The sequence below is a fragment of the Conger conger genome, chromosome 6 (assembly GCF_963514075.1).
Source record: "Conger conger chromosome 6, fConCon1.1, whole genome shotgun sequence".
Lineage (NCBI taxonomy): Eukaryota > Metazoa > Chordata > Actinopteri > Anguilliformes > Congridae > Conger > Conger conger.
The window spans coordinates 17779688-17801779 of record NC_083765.1 but is presented as its reverse complement, the minus strand read 5'-3'; the positions used below and the strand labels follow the sequence as shown (position 1 = coordinate 17801779).

At 40.1% G+C, this 22092-nt stretch overlaps 2 protein-coding genes across 6 annotated transcripts; both read left to right on the top strand.

Moving 5' to 3' along the window:
* The first annotated feature begins 305 nt into the window (after positions 1 to 305).
* On the top strand, positions 306 to 13618 carry clpxa (caseinolytic mitochondrial matrix peptidase chaperone subunit Xa). Of its 5 annotated transcripts, XM_061246101.1 has the most exons (15): positions 306 to 650; positions 892 to 1129; positions 2279 to 2436; positions 2644 to 2764; positions 4523 to 4677; positions 4839 to 4998; positions 6817 to 6858; positions 8449 to 8625; positions 8714 to 8878; positions 9075 to 9163; positions 9552 to 9716; positions 9871 to 10170; positions 11389 to 11481; positions 12084 to 12190; positions 12312 to 13618. In XM_061246101.1, exons 2-15 carry the CDS (start codon positions 1075 to 1077, stop codon positions 12400 to 12402), a joined length of 1878 nt encoding a protein of 625 aa, XP_061102085.1. In that variant the 5' UTR covers positions 306 to 650; positions 892 to 1074; the 3' UTR covers positions 12403 to 13618. The 5 variants fall into 5 exon arrangements, with proteins under 5 accessions (XP_061102085.1, XP_061102088.1, XP_061102087.1 ...); XM_061246104.1 differs by lacking the exon at positions 6817 to 6858; XM_061246103.1 differs by lacking the exons at positions 306 to 650; positions 892 to 1129 and adding an exon at positions 1180 to 1265.
* Positions 13619 to 16072: 2454 nt separating this feature from the next.
* On the top strand, positions 16073 to 20927 carry pdcd7 (programmed cell death 7). Its single transcript, XM_061246125.1, has 5 exons — positions 16073 to 17483; positions 17957 to 18095; positions 18899 to 19129; positions 19923 to 20010; positions 20358 to 20927. Exons 1-5 carry the CDS (start codon positions 16242 to 16244, stop codon positions 20476 to 20478), a joined length of 1821 nt encoding a protein of 606 aa, XP_061102109.1. The 5' UTR covers positions 16073 to 16241; the 3' UTR covers positions 20479 to 20927.
* Positions 20928 to 22092: the final 1165 nt, after the last annotated feature.

The window sequence follows — 22092 nt, the reverse complement described above, 5'->3', positions numbered from 1 at the left end:
CTTATTATTATTATTATTATTATTATTATTATTATTATTATTATTATTATTAGTAGTAGTAGTAGTAGTATTAGTAGCAGTTTGTGCATTTAACCCTGAGATCTTACAGAATCTTGAATAATAAGTTAAATAAATGAACAGTATTTCTAATGAATGCAATATAACATTATCACAGGGATTTATGATTTAAAATACTATGACTGGTAGATGGAATTATAAAAGACTAAGACTTTTAACAATTAAAGTAAAAGTGGCATGCAAATGCCATGAAATTAGCTCATACAAAAACAAATCAATCACACACACGCACACACACATAGGGGCAGAATATATCACGGCTACGCCTACAAATATTGTTGGCTAACCAACTACCTTTATAACATTTTACTTTTCAGGAATAGCTATAACCTGTGTCGGTGACCGACTTCGTAATAGCAATAGCAGCTTACATCACGTCGGGATTTGTACTGTCACAGACAAGAAACTGCGTTTTGGGAGTTTACCAATGCAATCTCTACTAGTGTGTGTCATTGTAACTACACATGCCAAACGGACCTGGAGCACTTAGCTCGAGTTCCGTTTTCTCAGCGTGACTCGACGAATTTATTCAATCTAATTGTGTATGGTTGGTTCCTTTCGCGGATTCACCCGTAAGTACAACAGTAGTTAGCTAGCAATCCAGAAAATGTTTTGGCCTGTGCTGTCATCTAGCTATTTGCCAACGACACGGTTAATATGCAGACAACAGTATTCACTTGAATTGCATTCTGAAAAATGATGACCTTACCAAATACAATGGGAGTTGATAATGTTTTGATTTGCCCATTTTCTGATACAAGACTGTTTTCTTGCTTGTTTTTATAGTCTAATCTGTTACCTCCGCTTTTACAGGCTTGGGCCTACCAACACATTTCAACATCACACGGCATTTACGGAACAGAACGTACCCGACGTTAACCAGTTACCGTAGCTACCATCTTTGCTACAGTGTAGCTTGCAAGCTAACACAGACCTGGAACATATTTCTACACAAATTTATTTGTTAATCGTGGCTGGACCCTTGTTAATGAAAACATGTCCTGCACGTGCGCATCTGCGGCGAGATTGCTTATAAATTCAGCACATAAAGGTGAGTAACGCTTACTAGTTCTCCAGCTGAGTTGGCTAGATATCTTAACTTTTACCTGATATCGTTAGCTAACTTCGCTGGCTAGCCTTGTCTGTAACACGGGTTAGGCCCGTGATGTTAGCTACATGCTATGTTGGTAAATATGACATTTAGTTATAGGCTTTAATACGAGTTTCAGCTCTATGACTAACCTTTGCACGGGTGTTAAATTGTATTTCCTGGAATGTCTACATACCTTTCGTTCTTTAGCCTAACGTGTGCTATTGCTAATCGTTTAGCGACAACCTTTTTGGGTAAGACTAGCTAAGTTTTAACGTCAGTTTAGTACTTGCTCGTTATTCTGTTTATTGTGAGTCAAGAGCAATAACATATAACCATACAGTGCTAGACTAAGTTAACTAAGTTCCAGGCTTCTTTGTGTAAATATAGATTTGAAGGCAACCGTCATGGCATCCAGTAACGTTATGGAATATTATGAATACAAATAATTTGGACAAACCCAGATTATAGTACACAGGCTATCTCAACGTTTTCAATAAAGGTAAAATAAGTGTAGTAATGCAGACCATGATTCAGTTTGTAACTTAGTTGTAGCTTATTGCTGGTGTTTGCATAAACTAAGTGTGCTTAGCTAAGCAATATGTAACTTCAACGTTATGGCTAACGTTATATAACTCATACGCATGTATGCTACATGTAGCTTTAAAGCTATGTGTGTATATGTATTTATGTAGCTATATACATGCATACATACACACACAGGCCTACATGTATGTGTGTGTGTTCCAGTTCCAGGCCTAATTAGCAGATTATAAAAACATGCATGCTTAAATTTCTTATTTTACTTTTTTTTTCATTTTTTAATGGTCATTTTGTTTCATAATAGGTTTCTCAGTCTTGTGGCCCCTTGTTGTTAATTGTTCATTGTTAGCGACAGTAAAAGTAAAATTATTTTTGTGATACATCAGTTGGCAGCCCAGCCATCTGTCTTGATGTTGCCAATGATATTTTAATTGTGAAAATGACAGTATGATATACATGTACGGGGCTGTTTCAGAGATGTGCATATAGGATAAGTAGTTGCAAATGTATCTTAAAAAAACACAAGACTTATTATGGTTAATCGGATAATGTTTTTTGGTGTTTCAGGATTCACTTGCTCTCGGGTTCAGTTGTTTGCATTTGGCAGACCAAGTTCTCATGAAGTTCATCTGACTCGAAGAGTCCCTGTGAGGTCATTCTCTGAGACTGCAGTGTATTTTGCACCAAAAGATGGAACAACAAAAGATGGCTCTGGAGATGGGAAGGTATGCATGTTCTTTTTAATTTCTATTAGATATCTGCACATTCTTCTTACCTCATCCCATAAAAGCACATTCATTACATACATTATGTACTAGAATATGCAAACTACTTTCTTTATTGGCATTTAGATTTGAAGGTTTTTTTGGGGTTTATTATTATTATTTTTTTTCAATGTGTTCAATGTCTGTTCTTGCCTTCTTACTAAGCAGAAGTCATTGAGCGAAGGAGCAGGGAAAAGATCTGCAAGTTCAGGAAGCTCCGGGAAAGGAGGCGGCCAGCTCCGCTGCCCAAAGTGTGGTGATCCCTGCACTCACGTGGAAACGTTTGTCTGTGAGTGTTTTGAAGTCTGAATTGCAAATGGTTTGCAGAAAAATATACCTCATGGAATATTTATTTTTAGTCTCTTATATGTGAAGGCCTTGCAGAAGTCTGTGGTCAATATCAGACTCCACTAGGTCATCCCTCTTGGACAAATCGTAGGACTCTAAAAATAAATGTCTTGCATAACATACTGATGAAAGTTATTTAAATTGTCGGATGGACACTTCTGCAGTAGCCGGTCAATGACTGTAATAAATCTGTAAAGTAAGTAAGTGTGTGTGTGTGTGTGTGTGTGTGTGTGTGTGTGTGTGTGTGTGTGTGTGTGTGTGTGTGTGTGTGTGTGTGTGTGTGTGTGTGTGTGTGTGTGTGTGTGTGTGTGTGTGTGTGTGTGTGTGTGTGTGTGTGTACTTTATTTATTTATTAGACTTATTTTTTAGAGTTCTACTGCAGTGGCCTATCCACTTAGTTATGATGCGTTGTGAGTTATGACCAGTCTGGCCATTCTCCTCTCCTCCTCATTAACAAGGCGTTTCTGTCTGCAGAACTGCTGCTCACTGGTTGCTTTTTGTTTTTTGCATCATTCTTTACAAACGCTAGAGACTTGTGTGTGTGAAAATCCCAGGAGATCAGCAGTTCTGATACTCAAACCACCCTGTCTGCCACCAACAATCATGCCACGGTCGAAATCAGTGATCACATTTTCCCCCCGTTTTGATGGTTGATGTGAACATTAGCTGATGCTCCTGACCCGTATCTACATGATTGTATGCATTGCACTGCTGCCACACGATTGGCTGATTTAGATAATCTCTTGAATAAGTAGGTGTACAGGTGTTCCTAATAAAGTGCTGAGTTAGCCAATTCAGTATTTCTGTAGCTACTGATCTTCTGGGATTTTTATATGTGTGGGTGTGTATAAATATGTTGAGGTATGTTAAAGTTGTAACATGGTGGTTACTTACCAGTGTCTTTAGGTAACAATAAAACAAATGTTCATAATATTTATTAATTTCTAAATTTCCCACTATAAAAGTTCACCAAAACTGTCTGTGCATGGTAATGAGAATTGTGATTGACAGACCGTGCCCATTGCTACCTCCGTAATACATGCTCATCTTGGGAGACTGAACTTTCACAAGCTAGCTAAGTTAGTATAGCAACTATAGTTAGTATATCGATTGCTGAAGTAAGGACGCTGACTTATCCAGTAATAATTTTTGCTAGCTCACTTGCCAAGTTAGGATAAAATATAACGTCCTTATGAAAGCAAACTAGCTAGCTAAATGAATGTAAGCAGAAATAATAGTCCTTAAAAGGCAGTCAAATTTAAGTGAACCTAACATGAGTTTTTGCTGTAGACCAGTGGCTCAAACTATGGATCACAAGTTATAGGAGAGGGATAAGGGGAGTGGTTATCTTCGTGTGACGCACATGAGGTGAAAATTCTCCACCAGTTGAAAACGGGACAATACATTTAAACCGCTTACTTCTCCTAAAGAACGGACATAATACTTTCATCATGTTTCTGCAAAACGCTATTGTGCAAATTGCATATAAAAACCTAGGAAGTGTGACCAACCACCATGTTACCCAGGGACCTCTGGGTTATTGAATCTTTCATTTCAAGAATACTGAAGTACATTTTTTTATATTTTATGTGGTATGACTGTACTCAAAAAAAGCTGCTCATGACATACCAGTTGTATGACTATTTTGATTAGTTTCAAGGATTTGATTTAGATTTTTTAAAATCTTTTACTTTTCCAGCTTCAACACGCTTTGTGAAATGTGAGAAGTGCCATCACTTTTTTGTGGTGCTCTCTGAAACGGACTCCAAGAAGGGTCTGAATAAAGAGCCGGAATCTGCTGCAGAAGCGGTCAAACTGGCCTTTCAGCAAAAGCCACCTCCGCCTCCAAAAAAGGCAAGACGTCACCACCTCCTAGAATAAACAAACAAACAGAAAAACCCTTATTTGTTGTCGATTTTCTCGTTGTCTGCTTGAGTCATTTCAATTGCACATTACCAAGCTACTGTACTGTTCTCCCTTTGAAGTCATTACAATTATTTTTTTTGTCTTTTTAGATCTATGCCTACCTCGATAAGTATGTTGTCGGCCAGTCCTATGCAAAGAAAGTGCTAGCAGTGGCTGTTTACAACCATTACAAACGCATTTACAACAATATCCCAGCTGGTCCGAGGCAGCAGGTTGAAGTGGAGAAACAGACCTCCCTCACACCACGAGGTTGGTAGTCACTGTCTTGGTGGTATGAAAATAAACACTTGGAAAGTTCTAGTTTGTTGAAGGCTGTGCTGAGGTCTTTGCTGCTTGTTTTAATGCAGGGGTTCTTAAACTTCATCCTGGATGACTGCAGGGCTTGCTAATTATTGTTTTAACTCAGCACTTAATTGTCCCCCACCCGATGAAATCGGGTCTGGAAATGTTGTTGGTCAGCTGCTGAATTGCTCATATTAATCAGGGTAAACTGGGGAATGCATTACCTATCCAGACCTAGACAGCCCTATCCAGAGTGACATGCATTGTATATTGTTGCATTGTAAGTCGCCATGGATAGGACCATCTGGTAAATAAAGGTAACATCAACTGTGAAATAAAATACTACCCTCAGTAGGCAGATGAAGCTTTATCCGTTCATTGTAAATGGTGACTTGATGAATTGCTATCTAGAAAACATTGGATGACTGAAGTCATGCATGCAATTGTCAATTGTGTATTTTATTATGAGTGGGAGGAGTCTTATTTGCTGGGTTTTTTTGTTTTTTTGTTTTTTTTTTACTCAGTTTTTGTCCGTTTTTTGTTCTTTTTTTATTATTTATTCATTTTTAATATTTTCTTTCCCTGTAAAAGTGTATGGCTTTTTTCTGAATGGCACATAAAACCCTCCTTCCTCACTTTTAAGTTTATATGTTCATATAATTTAACACAGTTTCTTAAGTTTTAGTGTTCTGTAACATTTATGGTTTATGTTTAGTCGTTGTTATTGTAGGTTTGATTGCAGGATGGGTCATTGCTTAATTTGTAAAGTATTTAACCTAAATTCCATCAATAAGAATACAATGATAACAGGGTAGGCATGCAAGTTGCCCGGGATAAGGGCCTATGCTAAGATTTCTAATGTCATGTAGATTTCTCAAAGGCAAATGTACCCCACCTTTTATGTAAAGGGATAATTAAGTCATTTCTGTTCATTCTATTTTTTCAGAGCTGGTGGTAACAACAGATAAATGTATCTGTGCATGTGCTGCCCCAGGCATGAGGCATCTTAGAAATCCAGATCTAGCATGTCCACTTGCCAGCTTAACTTGGAATGGCTAACTATCTGCTGCCACGTTCAAACACGAACCCCACTGCTGGTTTGGGAGAGTCTAGATATTCACAGTTCTCCCCGAAGTGTCTCCAGCCTGCTTCTTTTCACACCGCAGACGACAGCTAAGCTTGCATAGAGTGGAGTCAGAGGAAGACCCTTCATTTGTGCATTTGACATGCAATCCACAAGCACTCGATCGCCCTGCAGGGGTTTCTACAGAGTGCGGACCCCTAACCGACTAGACCCTCCCATACCTTGGGCGATGCAATTGGCAGTTGCGCATCACCCCATGGAACTACTGGCCACAATCAGCACTGGCTGGGTCCGGATTTGATCCAAAAGCCTAAACCGTGGGGGTCATCCATGCACCACAGCGTGGTGCCTTAAACAAATGAGCCACCCTGCAGTGCCCTCAACCAGCTGTTTTTCTGAATGCTGTTCTCTGCAGTGAGAACTGCATTCACTACTGCCACACAAGCACAAGGCCCCAAAAAGATTTTGCAGGCTGTTGGACTCCTCTGATTTGGCATTTGTACAATCGAGTATATTGTGTAAAGTGTCATTTTCAGTTCATTGTTTTCCGTGTATTATGGAAACAAAATGTGAGAACCTGTGTAGGGAGGTTCAGGACTGATGCTATGCCATCTGCATAGCTAGTGGAGCATTCTTTTGTGGAGGCGGCAGTAGTTTGATAGTGGTCTTTTGATATGACAACTTTCATCCTCTTTCTGTAGAGCTAGAAATAAGAAGACGGGAAGATGAATACAGATTTACAAGTAAGTGATAATTCCTCATGCCCCTTATTTGTAGACTGTTAGATGTTAACTGAGGCTACAAGGCTAGTGTACTCTCCAGAGTGGCACACTAAGCAGCTCCACTTTCACATTCAGTGCTTTTCTTTTTTAATCAACTAACCTTTGTGTTGTACAAATGCCAAAATCCTATGCCTGTCAGCACAGCCATGCATCAATGACAATGCAATTCTGAATGAATAATTCCACCTAAAATCTGAATCAATATGAACTAGAATTTTTTGTGTGGGGGAAAAAAAAAAAAAAGGTAAAATATGCCAATATTCTTCTGCTGTGTGGTTGCACAAGTGCAAAAACTACTGGAATAATTCCATCCAAAGTGCTTGCTGCCTTCTTTCTCAATCATGTGCAGGGGGAAATATGAAGCATCCCAGTGCCCTAGTTTATCAATCCATGCGGTAACTTTACACTGCGCAGGACGGAACTATTAATAGCTTGAACTTTGACCTGTTGCCAACATTGTGAACGAAAACAAGGTTATAATGGCTATTAAACATGGCCACAGGAGAGTAGTTATGACAGTTCAGGGAAATACACATGTGCATCATTTTGCTCTTACACAAATCTTGACTAGAAAATAAGAGGGTGAAAAGTGCCAATTTACATCATTAGTCATTATCTCCTGTTTGTCTCCACTCTGCAATGGACTGGAATGTAATCATGTTATCTCACAGTTGCTTGAATTAAATTAAATTAAATTCTTCCATATTTGGATGATTCTGGAAACCTAGAAAGCTAAACAATTTGAGGGTATTGAGTACAGGGCTGGGGTATGTTCATTTGCCATTTCATTGTGAATTTGTCTGAATGTGATTTATTGTAATCATTTGTGGAAATCTGGTCATGTTTCTCAGCAGTATGGTATACAGAACTAGAAGTAGGATTACTGCATTAAAATACATTTCACTGATGTCATGAGTAAATTAATGGAAGAGCTCCATGTGTTTGTTTGGCTCTTAAAATTGACTTTGCTTTTTTTCTTTTTCTTTTCTTTGCTTTTTTTCTTTTAAACCTAAACGATGTCCAGGTGATTCTGGTTTACCTATGTTTAATGTTTGATTAATTTTCATTATACAAATTTGTCATCTTTCTCTATATCAAAAATGTACATTGTGTTATTGACTATGTGGATTGTTGCATAAAGTTATGACCTTCAACTAATCATACTTGTGTGAACGTAAATTCTCAAGAGAACTGCTGTTTATTCAGTGATGTACTTCTGAGGGTTTGGCAATATTGAATAGCGTGTTCATTCAAGTCCACAATATTCCAACCCCAATGCACATATTTCATGTGATTATAAAGCTGATTGTGCAGTTCTGTCCTTTTGGGTATAATAATTGTTCTTTTCTTATCTTGAAGTAAAGCTGGATGTTTTAAGCCAGTTTCCGTGCAATGCTATCATGGTGTTATTCTATGAACTGGTGAAGAAGACATTGAACTCGCCTTAAAGATTGGCTGGGAATTAAATTAATAAGGAGGCAAAAATGTGCATGTCTGTAGGCTAGCCATGTTACTTTTGTCTGTGTCAAACTGGTGACGTCCTTATTTCAGAGCTGCTGCAAATCGCTGGAATCAGCCCTCATGGCAATGCCCTCGGGGCCTCCATGCAGCAGCAGGTGAACCAGCAGACCCCGCAGGAGAAGAGAGGGGGCGAGGTCCTGGACTCGAACCACACCGACATTAAACTGGAGAAGAGCAACATTGTGCTGTTGGGCCCAACAGGATCAGGTAAGATATAACATGGTTTATCTGGGATATTTTTTGTGACCATTTACATCCGTACCTTTTTTAATTTTTCCATATTCCATATGGCAAGGTAAAACGCTTTTGGCTCAGACCCTTGCCAAATGCTTGGATGTGCCCTTTGCCATCTGTGACTGCACCACGCTAACCCAGGCCGGATATGTGGGCGAAGACATCGAGTCTGTGATTGCCAAGCTGCTGCAGGATGCTAACTACTCCGTTGAGAAAGCACAGCAAGGTAGGTCGGTGGGTCGGTGTTCTCTAACATTGAAGTTTATTTATTATAAATACTATTTTACATTGTAGTTATCATGGCACATTCTGCATTTGTCATAATAAAGACAATACTAAAAGGGACATGTTTCAAAACATTTTTAGTAATAATTAAGAATAGTTAAAATATGGTATTTAATGATACTTTTCCTCCTTTATAGGCATTGTCTTTTTGGATGAAGTTGATAAAATTGGCAGTGTCCCTGGAATTCATCAGTTGAGAGATGTTGGCGGGGAAGGCGTACAGCAAGTCAGTATATGAAATGTCCTACTTAGCCATGTTGCATCTCAGGAGTATATAACAAATGATATTTTTTGAAGGCTTCATCGCAGCCTGTACATCAGTTTTAAGTCTGGATCATTTCATGATATTGACTGGGAGAGTGTAGCGATGGGGGCATTCTGCCAGGTGTAGGGTTACATTTTGTCTTGTTAGGGTTGCTTGGGTTTCCGCTGCATTCATATCTCTGAAGGATGTCGCACACGCACAGACTAACATTTACCATCAGTAAGAGACATGAGCAATGCTAGTGTACTGATATTACTACACTAAGTTAAATTGTGAAATGATTAATTCTGTGCACTCTCTTGATGGTGTCAGCTCTGATATTTTGTTTGCTTTGGTTGTCCTTTGTTAGGGGTTACTCAAACTTTTGGAAGGTACCATTGTCAATGTTCCTGAAAAGAATTCGAGGAAATTGAGAGGCGAGACGGTGCAGGTGGACACTACTAACATCCTGTTTGTTGCCTCTGGTGCTTTTAACGGACTTGACCGAATAATCAGCAGGCGAAAGAATGAAAAGGTGAGTTCCTGCCATCCAGTCATTGCCAAAAGTCATTTTGTAAACACTGGATCCAGCACAAAGTAAGAAGGAATGGGCAGGTAAAATGGCACAGCATTGTTTGTGACAAAGCGTTGCTGTGCGTTATTCACCCTCCGGCCCTGGTGCGGATCAGTACCTGGGCTTCGGCACCCCGTCGAACCTGGGGAAGGGCCGGCGTGCGGCCGCGGCTGCCGACCTGGCCAACAGCAGTGGGGAGGTGGACACGGTGCAGGAGATGGAGGAGAAGGACCGGCTGCTTCGCCACGTGGAGGCGCGTGACCTCATCGAGTTCGGCATGATCCCCGAGTTTGTGGGCCGACTGCCCGTGGTGGTGCCTCTGCACAGCCTGGACGAGGAGACGCTGGTGCGCATCCTGATCGAGCCCAGAAACGCCGTGGTGCCCCAGTACCAGGCCCTCTTCAGCATGGACAAGGTCAGATTCAACACTTAAGATTTATGTTGCCTTGTGGACTGCTTGCTCCCCATTCACTGCCACAGTAGAAGCATACATGTACTGCATCCATATTCTTTTCCTGCTTCAGGCTTGTCTTCAGCAAGTTGAAACGCATATTCAGTTGTATTCAGCAGGGTGATTGACTTGGCCAGTCAAGAACATTCTGCTTTCTGGCCCTGAAAAACTTCCTGGTAGCTTTAGCAGTATGTTTTCTCCATGCTTTGGTACAGGTTAGTACTTGTCTGATCTCTCAAAGACTTTGTTCCAGAACTCTTGTTTTTATGATGTACTTTTAGGAAACTTTAACCTGGCTGTTCTTGAGGCTTATCAGTGGTTTGCATCTTGCGGTAAACTACCTAAGGATATGCTGGTGTGGTCTTCTCTTTATGGTAGTCTGACACATCTAGACCTACATCCTGGAGAATGTTCTTGATCTGTTCAATAATTGAAAATGGGGTTTTCTTCCCAGTAGAAAGTATTCACCCCAGCAGTGGTCTTCCCGGTTGTTTGCTAATTGTTGAGCTCACCAGTGTGTTGGTGCTTTTTAATAATATTCCAAACGGTTGATTTTGTCACACCCAATGTTTTTGGTTATGATCAATTTATTGATTTTTCAGCCTCATGATGGCCTGACACTGACACTTTACTGGCATTGACACTCATTTGGTCCTCATGTTGATAGATGGCAGCAATGACAGACAGCAATCAGGAAAAAAGCCTCCCTCCGCCCCCTTTGGGGGAGGCTTAAATATAACTAATCAAAACAAATGAAAAGGCAATAAGCACAATGATGGGCTAAACAAAGTGCATGACTGTACATGTGACCAGTATAGTGAGTTAAAGTGCATTGTGCACTGTGCAAGTGAGTTATATAAGTTATGAGTTTAAGTTGAGGGGCCAAGAGTCCAGTGATCAAGAGTGTTGTGTGTTCACTAGCTATGTGCTATTCACTTACTGAACGAGGGGGAGAATATGAATGTGGTCTGGTCAGTGCAGTTAGTGGTGTCGTGGCGTACTGCCTGAGGGTAGAAACTATTCTTGCCTGCCTGGCACCTCTGGTTTCACAGAAATATACTGCCAGGGACAGGCTTCTGGTAAAACCGGATGACCAGGCACAGAGACACTAGGTCTTTATTTTTCCAAAGATGAATGTTGTGGATTCATTATGAACATTTTTCTTTATAAATCACTTTTCAGTGTGAACTGAATGTAACTCCAGATGCCTTGAGAGCCATTGCCAGATTGGCTTTGGAGAGGAAGACCGGAGCTCGTGGGCTACGATCGATTATGGTAAGAGCATCAAAACTTACATTTCAGTTATTTAGCTGACACATTTTATCTAAAGCCACCTACAATTGATTAGACTACGCAGGGGCCCAACAGCTGCACAGATCTTATTTTGGCTACACTAAGGCTTCAACCTCCAACCTTCAAGGTCTCTGTCATTATTCACTTGGATATAGGCTGCTCAATTTGTTTTGATGTTCTTTTATTTTATTTTTTATTTTTTAACAAACACAAGTGTTTATCTTTAATACATAAACTAATATATGTGTCTAGAAAGGAAGGAAGGACACAGCATTGTCAGACTCAGCCCCATGTACCAAATGAGTCACTTGCACACAATAAGGCAGGCCAAATGAAACGTCAACTACTGCACTTTGATGACTATATGTTTAGAACAGCATTTCATGTGTATTTTCCTAGTTATGGATGTGATGCTTTGACTTGTGGAAGAACCTATGCACTTGTAAGTCGCTTTGGATTAAAAGCGTCTGCCAAATGACTAAAATGTAAATGTAAAAAATGCCTGGAACTGTGGTATGTGCTTTTTGCTGAACAATGCCACCTGACCACTCTTTTCCCTCCTGACATGCTGTTCTTTTTGACAGGAAAAGCTGCTGCTTGAACCCATGTTTGAAGTGCCACATTCTGACATCATGGCTGTTGAACTCAACAAAGAAGTTGTTCACGGAAAATCAGATCCCCGGTACATCAGGTAAGATATTTAATATTTATGCGGCATATTCACTGCAACCCATGTCTGTAGCACAATCGTGTATAGTTCCAGTGGTTCTGATTCAGAAATACGTTTGCTTGAACCTTTGTTTTATTTTCAGAGCACCTGCCAAAGAGTCTGCTGATGAAGAATATGATTCTGGCATTGAAGAGGAGAGCTGGCCACGGCAAGCAGATGCAGCCAACAATTGACATGTCTTGTTGCTCATTTCAAAAAAAAAAATTCAACACCGAAACATAGAATCTAATCCCTTAAGAAAATAAGCTATGGATTTCTTGGAATCCATCAACAATGTAATGATGCAAGATCAGAAGGAACATACTATAACTGAGTAACAAGGTGATTGTTTTTCTACAACGGTATAAACAGAGGACAAACAAGTTAGGCTTGTCCCTCTGAAGCCCTGTTTCCATGTATTGGAAGATAATTCTTATAAGTGTTTGGAGGTGCATTTACCAGGTGACCTACTCGATTCTCTCTTTTGTTGAAAGGGGGACTGTTAACATGTTTATCTGTGTGAAGATCAATTTTATTCTTAACAAATTAAGTAGGTAGCTCTATTTTGATTTTGAAGACTCTGTTGAAATGGTTTGGGAACCAAATGGATATAGATGGGATCATAACCTACACTTGAAAAAGTAGTACTAGAGTTTTTGCCAATTTATAAATTAATTACATGTAATGGTCTTCATTTAAGTATTCAAATCTGTTAACGCATCAATTTGTTTTGATGTTTTCATTTTTTGATTTAAACAGGCATATTGATGTTAAACAGTTCTACTGTAATGGAGTTTAAAAGGTCAGATACCTGAAGGTAATTTGGAAGTTATGATTGTGTGTACTTAAACTAGCATATTTCACAGAACAAATGTTGAAAGTAATGTTTTTAAACTGAAAAAAATGAACAGTTCTGCTGCTGAAAAGGGATTTCTCATAAAAGATATTCACATAGCATAACACCTGAAGAAGTACTACATGTATGCATGTCTGTTGACATTTTAAAGGAACTGGATTTAAAACACAAACCAGCTTTTTAACACTTATACTGGGGGAGTTTGAAGGCTAGAGTTTTTTCCAATTGTGGTGCAGTGTTATGTTTCTTTATGGACAGCCATTTTCTCCTAAGTGTAAAAGCCATTCTATATCTTCAGGTTGAACCACACTGCAGTCCTTGGCAAAGCCTCAGCAAGTTTGCTGAACGCTGTATATTGTAACTGTACATTCACTGTCGGTTTCTTCTAAAGAAACCGCTTTTTTTTAGTTTGTAAATTGCTACCTATTCATTTTGATTCAATGCAAACATGCATACAGGTCAAAAAGCAAACTTATTTGCCCTAAAACATTTGTGAACCTCAAGGATTTATAGATGTGATTGTTTAAAATATGAATAAATCTCTGTATAAACTAGGCAGCTTGAATGTTTCATGTATTCTGGAGATCATTATGTATATAAATTGCACAGTGAAAGAAAACTACCCACCCCCTTGGATAGGTTAAAGGTACAAAAGGTAATTTCTGACTTCTAACGGGTCAAGACAGCAAACTTGTCAAACCACAACACTGTTTATCCCTCTCCTATGTAAATGCGCTGACGTTGAAATGCCATTGACTGTGGCAATTAGAACCAATTTTCAACCAATGAGCTTCAATTATTGTACAATTATACATCGGGTGTCGGGCTGTCAACTGTATATTTTGAAACCCAAATTTAAGGACAATAAACACAGGCAGAGGGTGAGTCAACATGTCAGTGAGCCTTTTTCAATGATGGGAAAGAATTTACAATGGTCTTAACAATGTTTTAACACAACTCTTACCTATTGTACCTTTAATGTATGAAAAAGTGTATGTGCAAAAATGCTTTTTGTACATTTCCACCTTTCTAACTTGAACATGGATTATTGAAATATCTATGCATTATGAGAACTGAACTGAACTACACTGAAGTGTAGTGCTCATCCTCAAATGTGAAAGCATTATTTTTAGGATATATACACCTGCCTTTTCTTTTAGAGGACATAAATATGTGAGAATTGCTTTGTTATTTTTGCAATAAAATGCTGCTAGAATAGATTACATTACATTAATGGCATTTGGCAGACGCTCTTATCCAGAGCGACATACAGCAAAGTGCATACCCATAACCAGGGATAAGTGCGCTGAAAGACCCTAGAGGGAAGTACAATTTCAACTGCTACCTGTACAACAAAGATGGCCTATTTGAATTTTTTTTTTTTTAAACAAACAAACAAACAAACAAACAAACAAACAACAAAGCAAAAGTGACCAAACTTGACCAAACTAAAAGTGACCAAACTAAAAATACCAATACATAAAAAGGAAATCACAGAAAGACAACAATTAAGGTTCACAGGGAGGCAGGGAGGGACGGGGAGAGGTGCTGCTTGAAGAGGTGCGTCTTCAGTTTGTGCTTGAAGGTGGGAAGAGATTCTACAGTTCTGACCTCAACGGGGAGCCAGAACAGACAGTAGTCATGATGGCATCCCAGGTGGCTCTGTTATGGGATGCCATGCGTAGTTATAAACTTCGACTTTAGTCATGAGCGCTTTAAGGTTTAAGCTTATTTATTGAACTTTTCACATGTCTAACACCAAGTGTACAGAAATAATGTACATGCTATGTATATGTCTATAACAGGACTGCACAGATCAGGATCCCCTACATCAGAGGATTACAATCCCCCTCTGCTATAAAAAAGGTTTAGTGCAATGAAACAAAGGTAAGACCATAAAAATAAACAAGAAATGAAACAAAAACACTTAATACAACCAAACAAATCTCTGCAAGAGACTGTCTGAATTTTTTTTTTTTAACTGGGACTGATGGGGATCCTCTGATATTCTGTGTTAGTGTTAAAAAAATACTTTAAAAATCAAACTAGCTTTAAGTCCTGCAGTAGATGACCTTAATGTCTGGTTGATAATGTATGATGTGGGGATGTCGTCTTTTGAGGTGGCATTTCATGTTTTGCTTGAAAGTAATTTGATCCGATCTGAAACTAACCTAAAATGTATCCTAAATTGTGGTGTAATTCATAGGATAATGTAAAAACCTAACAAGAGTAGCCTTTTATATCAGAAACCTAAAGTTTCTCATATTTCAAAGCTGCAGATAGAATTGCTTGCCTTGTTTCTTTTTTTATGTGAATTCATGTCTGGCAGCCCAAGCAGGGCAACATCGGCTCAGGATGTAAGAGCAGTCGGAGGGTTGCCGGTTCAATCAAAGGAACCCCCAGTTGCTCCTGATTATCTTGTTGGTGTTTTGCATGGGAGTCGATCACCATTGTTGTGTGTGTGTGTGTGTGTGTGTGTGTGTGTGTGTGTGTGTGTGTGTGAACTGGTGAATGAGAAGCATCAATTGTACAGCACTTTGGATAAAGGCGTTGTATAAATGCAGACCATTTACCAAGTCGTCCATTTTGTCAGGAACACTGCTGCAAGGTTAAACCGATTTTACCACATAACATTTCATTCAAACCTGTCGTTTCATTAGATATGGGAAGCATAATTGGACTTACTATATCTCAGAAGTTATGCTCTTCCTCGACAAGACACTAATTTGCTCGCATTTCCATACTCACATTGCATACTCATACTGGGTATTTTTTTATGTAATGTAAATGTAATTTGCCTGTAGGAAAAATGACGGATAAATGTTTGCACTGTAACTTTCGTAAAAGCAGAATCCCTAACAAAAGCTGTATAAAATAGGGGGGGGGGGGCAGCCACAGAACTGTTCTGTGGGAGGAGCAGGAACTATTCAGAGTCCCTTCTGAGCTCTTTGGGAGCAGCCCGGCAGTGTGCATGCGCAACCACCGACCCGGAAGTGTATATGCATACAACCTAAGGACCAGGATGTAAAACACAAGTTACTGGTTCCTGTGACTTGTTCTGTGTATATGCAGTTCAAGTGGTGGCTAATACGAAGCTCTAGCATACCCAGGTGCTCGGGCTTTCTTGTTGAATTGCAGACTTTCTCGATCAATTAATTGAAAATCGGGGTTTGGACTATGGAACCATTTCAGCGTTTTCAGGATGGACCACAGCAGTCGTCCTCAAATTCGGGTTATTCGGACCCAAATTTCTGTGACACGAGAAGTGGAGCTTTCACTCGACCACCTTTGCCACAGCCATCATACGACTCCCCAGGTGCATTTCAAAGTACATCTGCTGTTCCTGGTGGGTTTTGGTCTGGTCCGAGTATTTACCAACAGCAAACTCCTGTCAACAGTCAGTTGTTGAATTATGTTCAAACAGAATGGCCACCGACTCCGCCTGCTATTGGTCATGGCAGGGATGGGTACGGAGCCCCATTACCTCAACATAGCTTTAACAGGGGACATCAGAACATGGTCCCGGATTTTGACCCAACGAGACCACCTCCCCCTCTCTACGAGCCACAACCCTTGCCGTTCCCCGGCAGGTTTGATGACCGAAAGGGTCCTGTCACAGATTCTTCCTGCAGACCTCCCTTGGACTACTTGCAGCGCAACGTGTCTGTTCAACAGTGGCAGCAGGCTTCTGATGTGAGACCACATAGTCAATTGGGAGCTCCGCATTTTAATAGGCATTTGGAAGAACATCAGGCTTACCCGAACTGTGGACCACCGATTCAGACAGGATTCCAGAATGTAGGCAGTAACGAGTTGCATTATCAACGACAAAATAATCAATCGCAAGGCAATCGCAGCTCGACTGATCACCAGACGCACAACGATCGCTGGCACCAACAGGCTTATCAATGCAGCGGTAATTCAAAGGAAATCCAACCTTCTTTTTCAGATGCAGAGGCAAAAGAGAAATTGGCGGACAAACAGTGGCTCGTAAATTTTTTATTGAAAAGAAAAACAACTAAATCTTCTACCTCAAAACAAATGCGTAATAAGCCATCCATTGGTGAAGTGAGGGAAACTCTTTACAGCGCCGCTCGATTAGTATCAGAGTTATCCGCTGCATGTGAGAAACTGAAAGAGAATGTAGAGAATGAAAATGTTTGGACAGAATCGTATCCCAAGGCAGTTGCCATGAAAACCGCACTACTGCAGAAATTGATCCTGTTTAGTGATCCTGTTTATATAGAAACCGTCAAGAATAAATTGGCTCACATAAGTAAGAAAAGACTCAGAAATCGGAGAAAGAAACGCGAGCGAGTTGAAGATCAAAAAGAAGAGGACGCAAGAGCTGCTGAAAGGGAGGCTGCCATTGACAAGTGGCGAATGAAACGCATCCAAAAAGTTGAAGAGAAGAAAAGGGTAAGCATGTCTTAAGAGGAATCACTCCGGTTAGTCAATATCGACCTGGGGACCCTGCATGCATGTTTGTTGTTGTTGGTGTTTTTATTGCCGATGTCCCTATCCATTAAGGCTATCTAGAACATGATTAGTCTTCCATGATTTCCTCATTAACCTTTTTTACACAATGAAAGTTTGGCTTGTTGAGAATTTACTGTGTCTGTTAGCTCTTCGTTTTCCACAAATAAGAAGACAATCTTTTTGTTCAATAAGATTTCACCTGTAAATAGTGTAAAAATGCTACCAACCTGGATGTAGAAGCATGTTTTACAATGACTTACCAGTAGGGGGAAACCTGTGAACACAGTAACAGTCACGAATGTCTTTGCCATATTCATGTAAGTTTAGCTATATTTTTTGGTCCTAGGAATTGCATTGTTATCGGACTCTGGTACGAATTTGAACTTATGTATCAATTATGTATTTTAACACAGGAACTGGAGCTGAAAATGGCTGCAGATAGTGTACTTTCTGAGGTGAGAAAAAAACAGGCCGATGCCAAGAGAATGCTGGACATTCTTCGCTCCTTGGAGAAACTACGAAAGCTGAGGAAGGAGGCAGCAGGCCGAAAAGGTAAAAACACAAGTTTTATTTTCACTTTTCAGTGCATGGCACATTAAATGGCATGCTCAGAATGTGTCTGGGACTACTGGGTGGGTCATTCTGTACCACGGCCATGCAAGGTGGCACGTGATTGCCTCTGTGTTTATGTACTGATCTGTATGTTCATGTGCAGATCTCATGTCTTCTATATTGCTGCTAACCGCATCCAATTCTTAAAAATAATAAAAAAAATAATAAAACAGCTGCGTGCAGTAATACCTAAAATGGCAGTGCAATCTGTGGGTAATTTCTTCCTGCTGAAATAGATGATGGATACATTAAGCAAAGGCCTGCTGTTAGATCGTATGGCAGACACGAGACACTGGAGATACGGACAGCCTCGGTGTTCCGATTAGCTCAGCACATATGTAATCTGTGGAGATGGGGACAGCTCCATGCAGTTTCCCATTACCTCAGCATTTCTCTAAGCCCCTTACAATCTCAAGTGATGGATGCATTGCAGTCAACTGTATTATGTGTCAGCTGACACAAACAAGAGCAATGTAATGGTAAACCAATACTCCATTGGTAGTAGAATTACAGTAGTAACCAAACCGAGGACAAAACTGCTCTTTGATGGATGTAAATATAGGGGGAAAGTATCAGATTAAAAAAAAATAAAAGTTTATATAGTAGTGTTATCAGTAATGTAGTTACTAATCAGTTAAATCTAGTAACAAGGCAAACTCTCTCGTATGCATGGTGTGGAATATGGGATTTTCCTCTTATGTTAGGGCTTAAGCACTGTGTCTGGGTTACTCTTGACCATATAGGAGTCTTCCCGGAGACGGAGGCGGACGAGGTGTTTGAGGGCCACGTGGAGCGGCTCAGGAAGCTGATACAGAAGCGCAACGTGGTCTACGCTGCCGAGGAGAAGGCCCTCAGGGTCATGTTGGAGGGGGAACAGGAGGAGGAGCGCAAAAAAGAGCAGGAGAGACGGCAGAAGAAGGATAGGGAGAAGTTCCTACAGAAGAAATGGGAGGCAGAGACCATGCTCTTTGGAGGTAGTTATTGGCAGTCTGTGGCCCAGTGGCTAAGGTACATGACTGGGACCCCGAGGATTGGTGGTTCAAGCCCCTGTGTAGCCAAGATAAGCACAGCGGTCGGGCCCTTGAGCAAGGCCTTTAACCCCGCATTGTTTCACCCCTGATAATTCTCATCAACTAAGTCGTTTTGGATAAAAGTGTCAGCTATAAATAAAAATGTTTTATTATGAAAATATTATTGGCCTTTTCAGATGAAATTGCTCATTGAATATTTTGGATGTGGGTGGGTATCTAACAACATTTACATCATAATGAAAGCCAATCAGTTTCTGAGACTGAAATGGGAGACTGGAACAATGAGTACTGTTCAGATTCTTCATTTTGTCAATTAATTATTCAATAATATGTCAACAGAATTAATATTTTCATAGATAATTTGATTAACAAAAAATACAAAATCACTAGAGTAATCAGTCATGAAATGATCAATAGCTATAGCTCTAGATCCTCCCATCGCACTACAGAAGGAGGAAGGCTGGGTTTCAGTCAGCAGGAGATTCCCTGCCTCATTCCACAAGAGTGACCCTTCTGGTCAGTGAGGAACCTGCAATCAGACTGCCTCAGTCAATTGTGCAGTCCCCTGCTTTTGCTTTGAAGGAGCAATTCTTGTTTCTGGAAAAGAAACTATAAATGGGGATAACACTTGATTTTCCCAGGGGAGAGAAGAGGCAGTGTGTAAATATAGAGAAATGGTGACAATGTCAGTCATGTCTGCAGTTCAGTGTCACAGGATTTCTGCTGTATTTTTCAGAGGAAATGCACCCGGATCACCCTCTCCAGCCCTTCAGACAGTGCTACACACAGGCAGAGCATTCCTTACACGCCCTGATTCAGATCAGGTGAGGATGCGTTTCAGCAAGCCCTTCTGTGGGTGGTCTTGTTTTATTAATGCTTTTTTCCTTTTTTATTGTTGTTCAGTCATGTAGTTTCTGCCTGTGAAGAGCCAGATATGGTATACAGGTTTTTATTAAAAAGTAGGAACCAACACTCATACGGATGTCATGATTTTTTTCAGACAAATCCTAATTTACAGTTCCAAAATTACATTTTTTAATATATTTTTTTATTTCTGTACTGCATGCTAAAATGCAAAGAGCTCATGGAAAAGTATTAGAAAGTATTGGTAATGTTTTTGGAGGTGGTGGAATTGGCACTGTAAAAGTGTATTTCTTTGCTGCCCCCTCAGGAGAGATTGGGATGCCTACCTGGTGCCCATAGATCACCCCGATGGCAGCGTCGTCCCTCAGGGCTGGGTTCTTCCTGAGCCCCCCTCAGACGAGACGTGGGCCTCTGCCCTGGAAAAGTAGCGATCCCTCGTGTATGGGCGGCTGGACACACCCAGACACATTCACGCACCGTTACACACACGGCCTGTAGGGCGGCTCTAAATGTGTTCTATGGAACTAAACAAAAGATTTGCCAACCAAATACTGTGAGAACTTTGAGGGTTGTGGTTAAATTGTATAAAATGCCTTTTTGGTGGAGCAGTATTCTGGATTGAGGGCATGGGTCAGTTGGGCAGTGTCCCACAGTAGAGTCAGTGCCAGGAAAGCACATCGCTGAGAGAGACTTGTTTTTCTCCACGGATACGGATCTGTTTCATCAAGTTTTCATTACACAAACAATGAGGCTGATTTCCCTCAATTATGATTTCATGAATAAAATATTTTTTGAATAAATATCTGTGATTCCACTCTGTTTTGTAATGAATGTAATGGCAATTAGAAACCAGCTTCAAACATGGGGCTGTCTTGTTTTATGGAGATCAAAGGAGAGGTGTTGTCTATAGTAACCAGATGGGCTGACCAGGATTAAGGGTTCAGAGGGTATTAGCGAATGTAATTACTGAATTCAGGAGTGCTACCTATTCTGAACAACCAATTAACTTCCTCCAATTTCCTCACACCACATTAGACCTGGGCAGAACACATGCATTCATTGAATATAGGTAAGTGGGATAGAAGGGTGTGGATTGGCTGAGGAAAAAAGAATGAAACCGCCTACCCTGGCCAGGTTACAGTGATGGAGCTTAAACGGATTTCCTGTATTCATGGAGGCTGTGGGTAGGCGTATGCTTAGGGAAAGTGTCCATATTTAGCCTACTAGGTATTGCCTGTGACCCTCACGTTGCATCACTGAAGGTCTGTAGGAACACAAGGTTCAGGCAGACACCTGCTGTGGACAGCTTCTCTGAAGCGCTGAGCGGTGAGTTGCTGAAATCAATTGATGAATAAAATCTGTATTTGTAAATTAGAATGCTTGAATAATTCTGCAGCTATGTGAAGGAGCTGTACCGTGGCAAAGATCCTGTCAAATAAAATGCTCTGTCTGATTGCATTCAAGTTTTTGACTGGTCAGGATTCTTACGGATGAGATGATGTCCAGTAAAATGGAGAGTTTTGTTATCTGTAAATTTAGATAAAAAAAGGTCTATCAGCTTCTCATAACTTTCAATTTTTAAGAAATATTTAATGGAATTTACCATTTTTCCCCAATGGAAAGGCGTCAAAAAGTCTTGAATCATATTAAGATTTTATAACAAATTGGCTCCATTTCTTGCAAATCCTGTTTGATACATGACAGATTTATAATCTGTATTAAGATATCTGCAGAAAGTGAAAATAATCCCTGAAATCTATAACACTGAAAACTTGTATAATCTTTCAACCACGAAATGCAAATGCAGTGTGAAATGTTGTGAAAATGAATGTTTGTGCACTTAGTATTAATTATTCCTGTACAATAATGAACATGTACTGAATGGTTTCTTGTGTGCCATAGACTGTTGGAGTCAAGATCTTCATAAATGTATGATTCATAAAGAACTTTTAGGTGTAGAATATTATTAGATTACCTGAAAATGTTGTAACAATGTCACATTTACTAGTCAGTTTTAATTCTCATAAAAACTTCACAACTTT

Bases quoted from the DNA above. Each gene is read 5' to 3' on its own strand.
- clpxa (XM_061246100.1), top strand. From the start codon at position 1,353: ATGTCTACATACCTTTCGTTCTTTAGCCTAACGTGTGCTATTGCTAAT. The intron at 2,765-4,522 runs GTGAGTGTTTTG...TTACTTTTCCAG, and splicing joins TCACGTGGAAACGTTTGTCT to CTTCAACACGCTTTGTGAAA. The intron at 9,164-9,551 runs GTCAGTATATGA...GTCCTTTGTTAG, and splicing joins GCGGGGAAGGCGTACAGCAA to GGGTTACTCAAACTTTTGGA.
- pdcd7 (XM_061246125.1), top strand. From the start codon at position 16,242: ATGGAACCATTTCAGCGTTTTCAGGATGGACCACAGCAGTCGTCCTCA. The intron at 17,484-17,956 runs GTAAGCATGTCT...ATTTTAACACAG, and splicing joins AAGTTGAAGAGAAGAAAAGG to GAACTGGAGCTGAAAATGGC. The intron at 19,130-19,922 runs GTAGTTATTGGC...TGTATTTTTCAG, and splicing joins AGAGACCATGCTCTTTGGAG to AGGAAATGCACCCGGATCAC.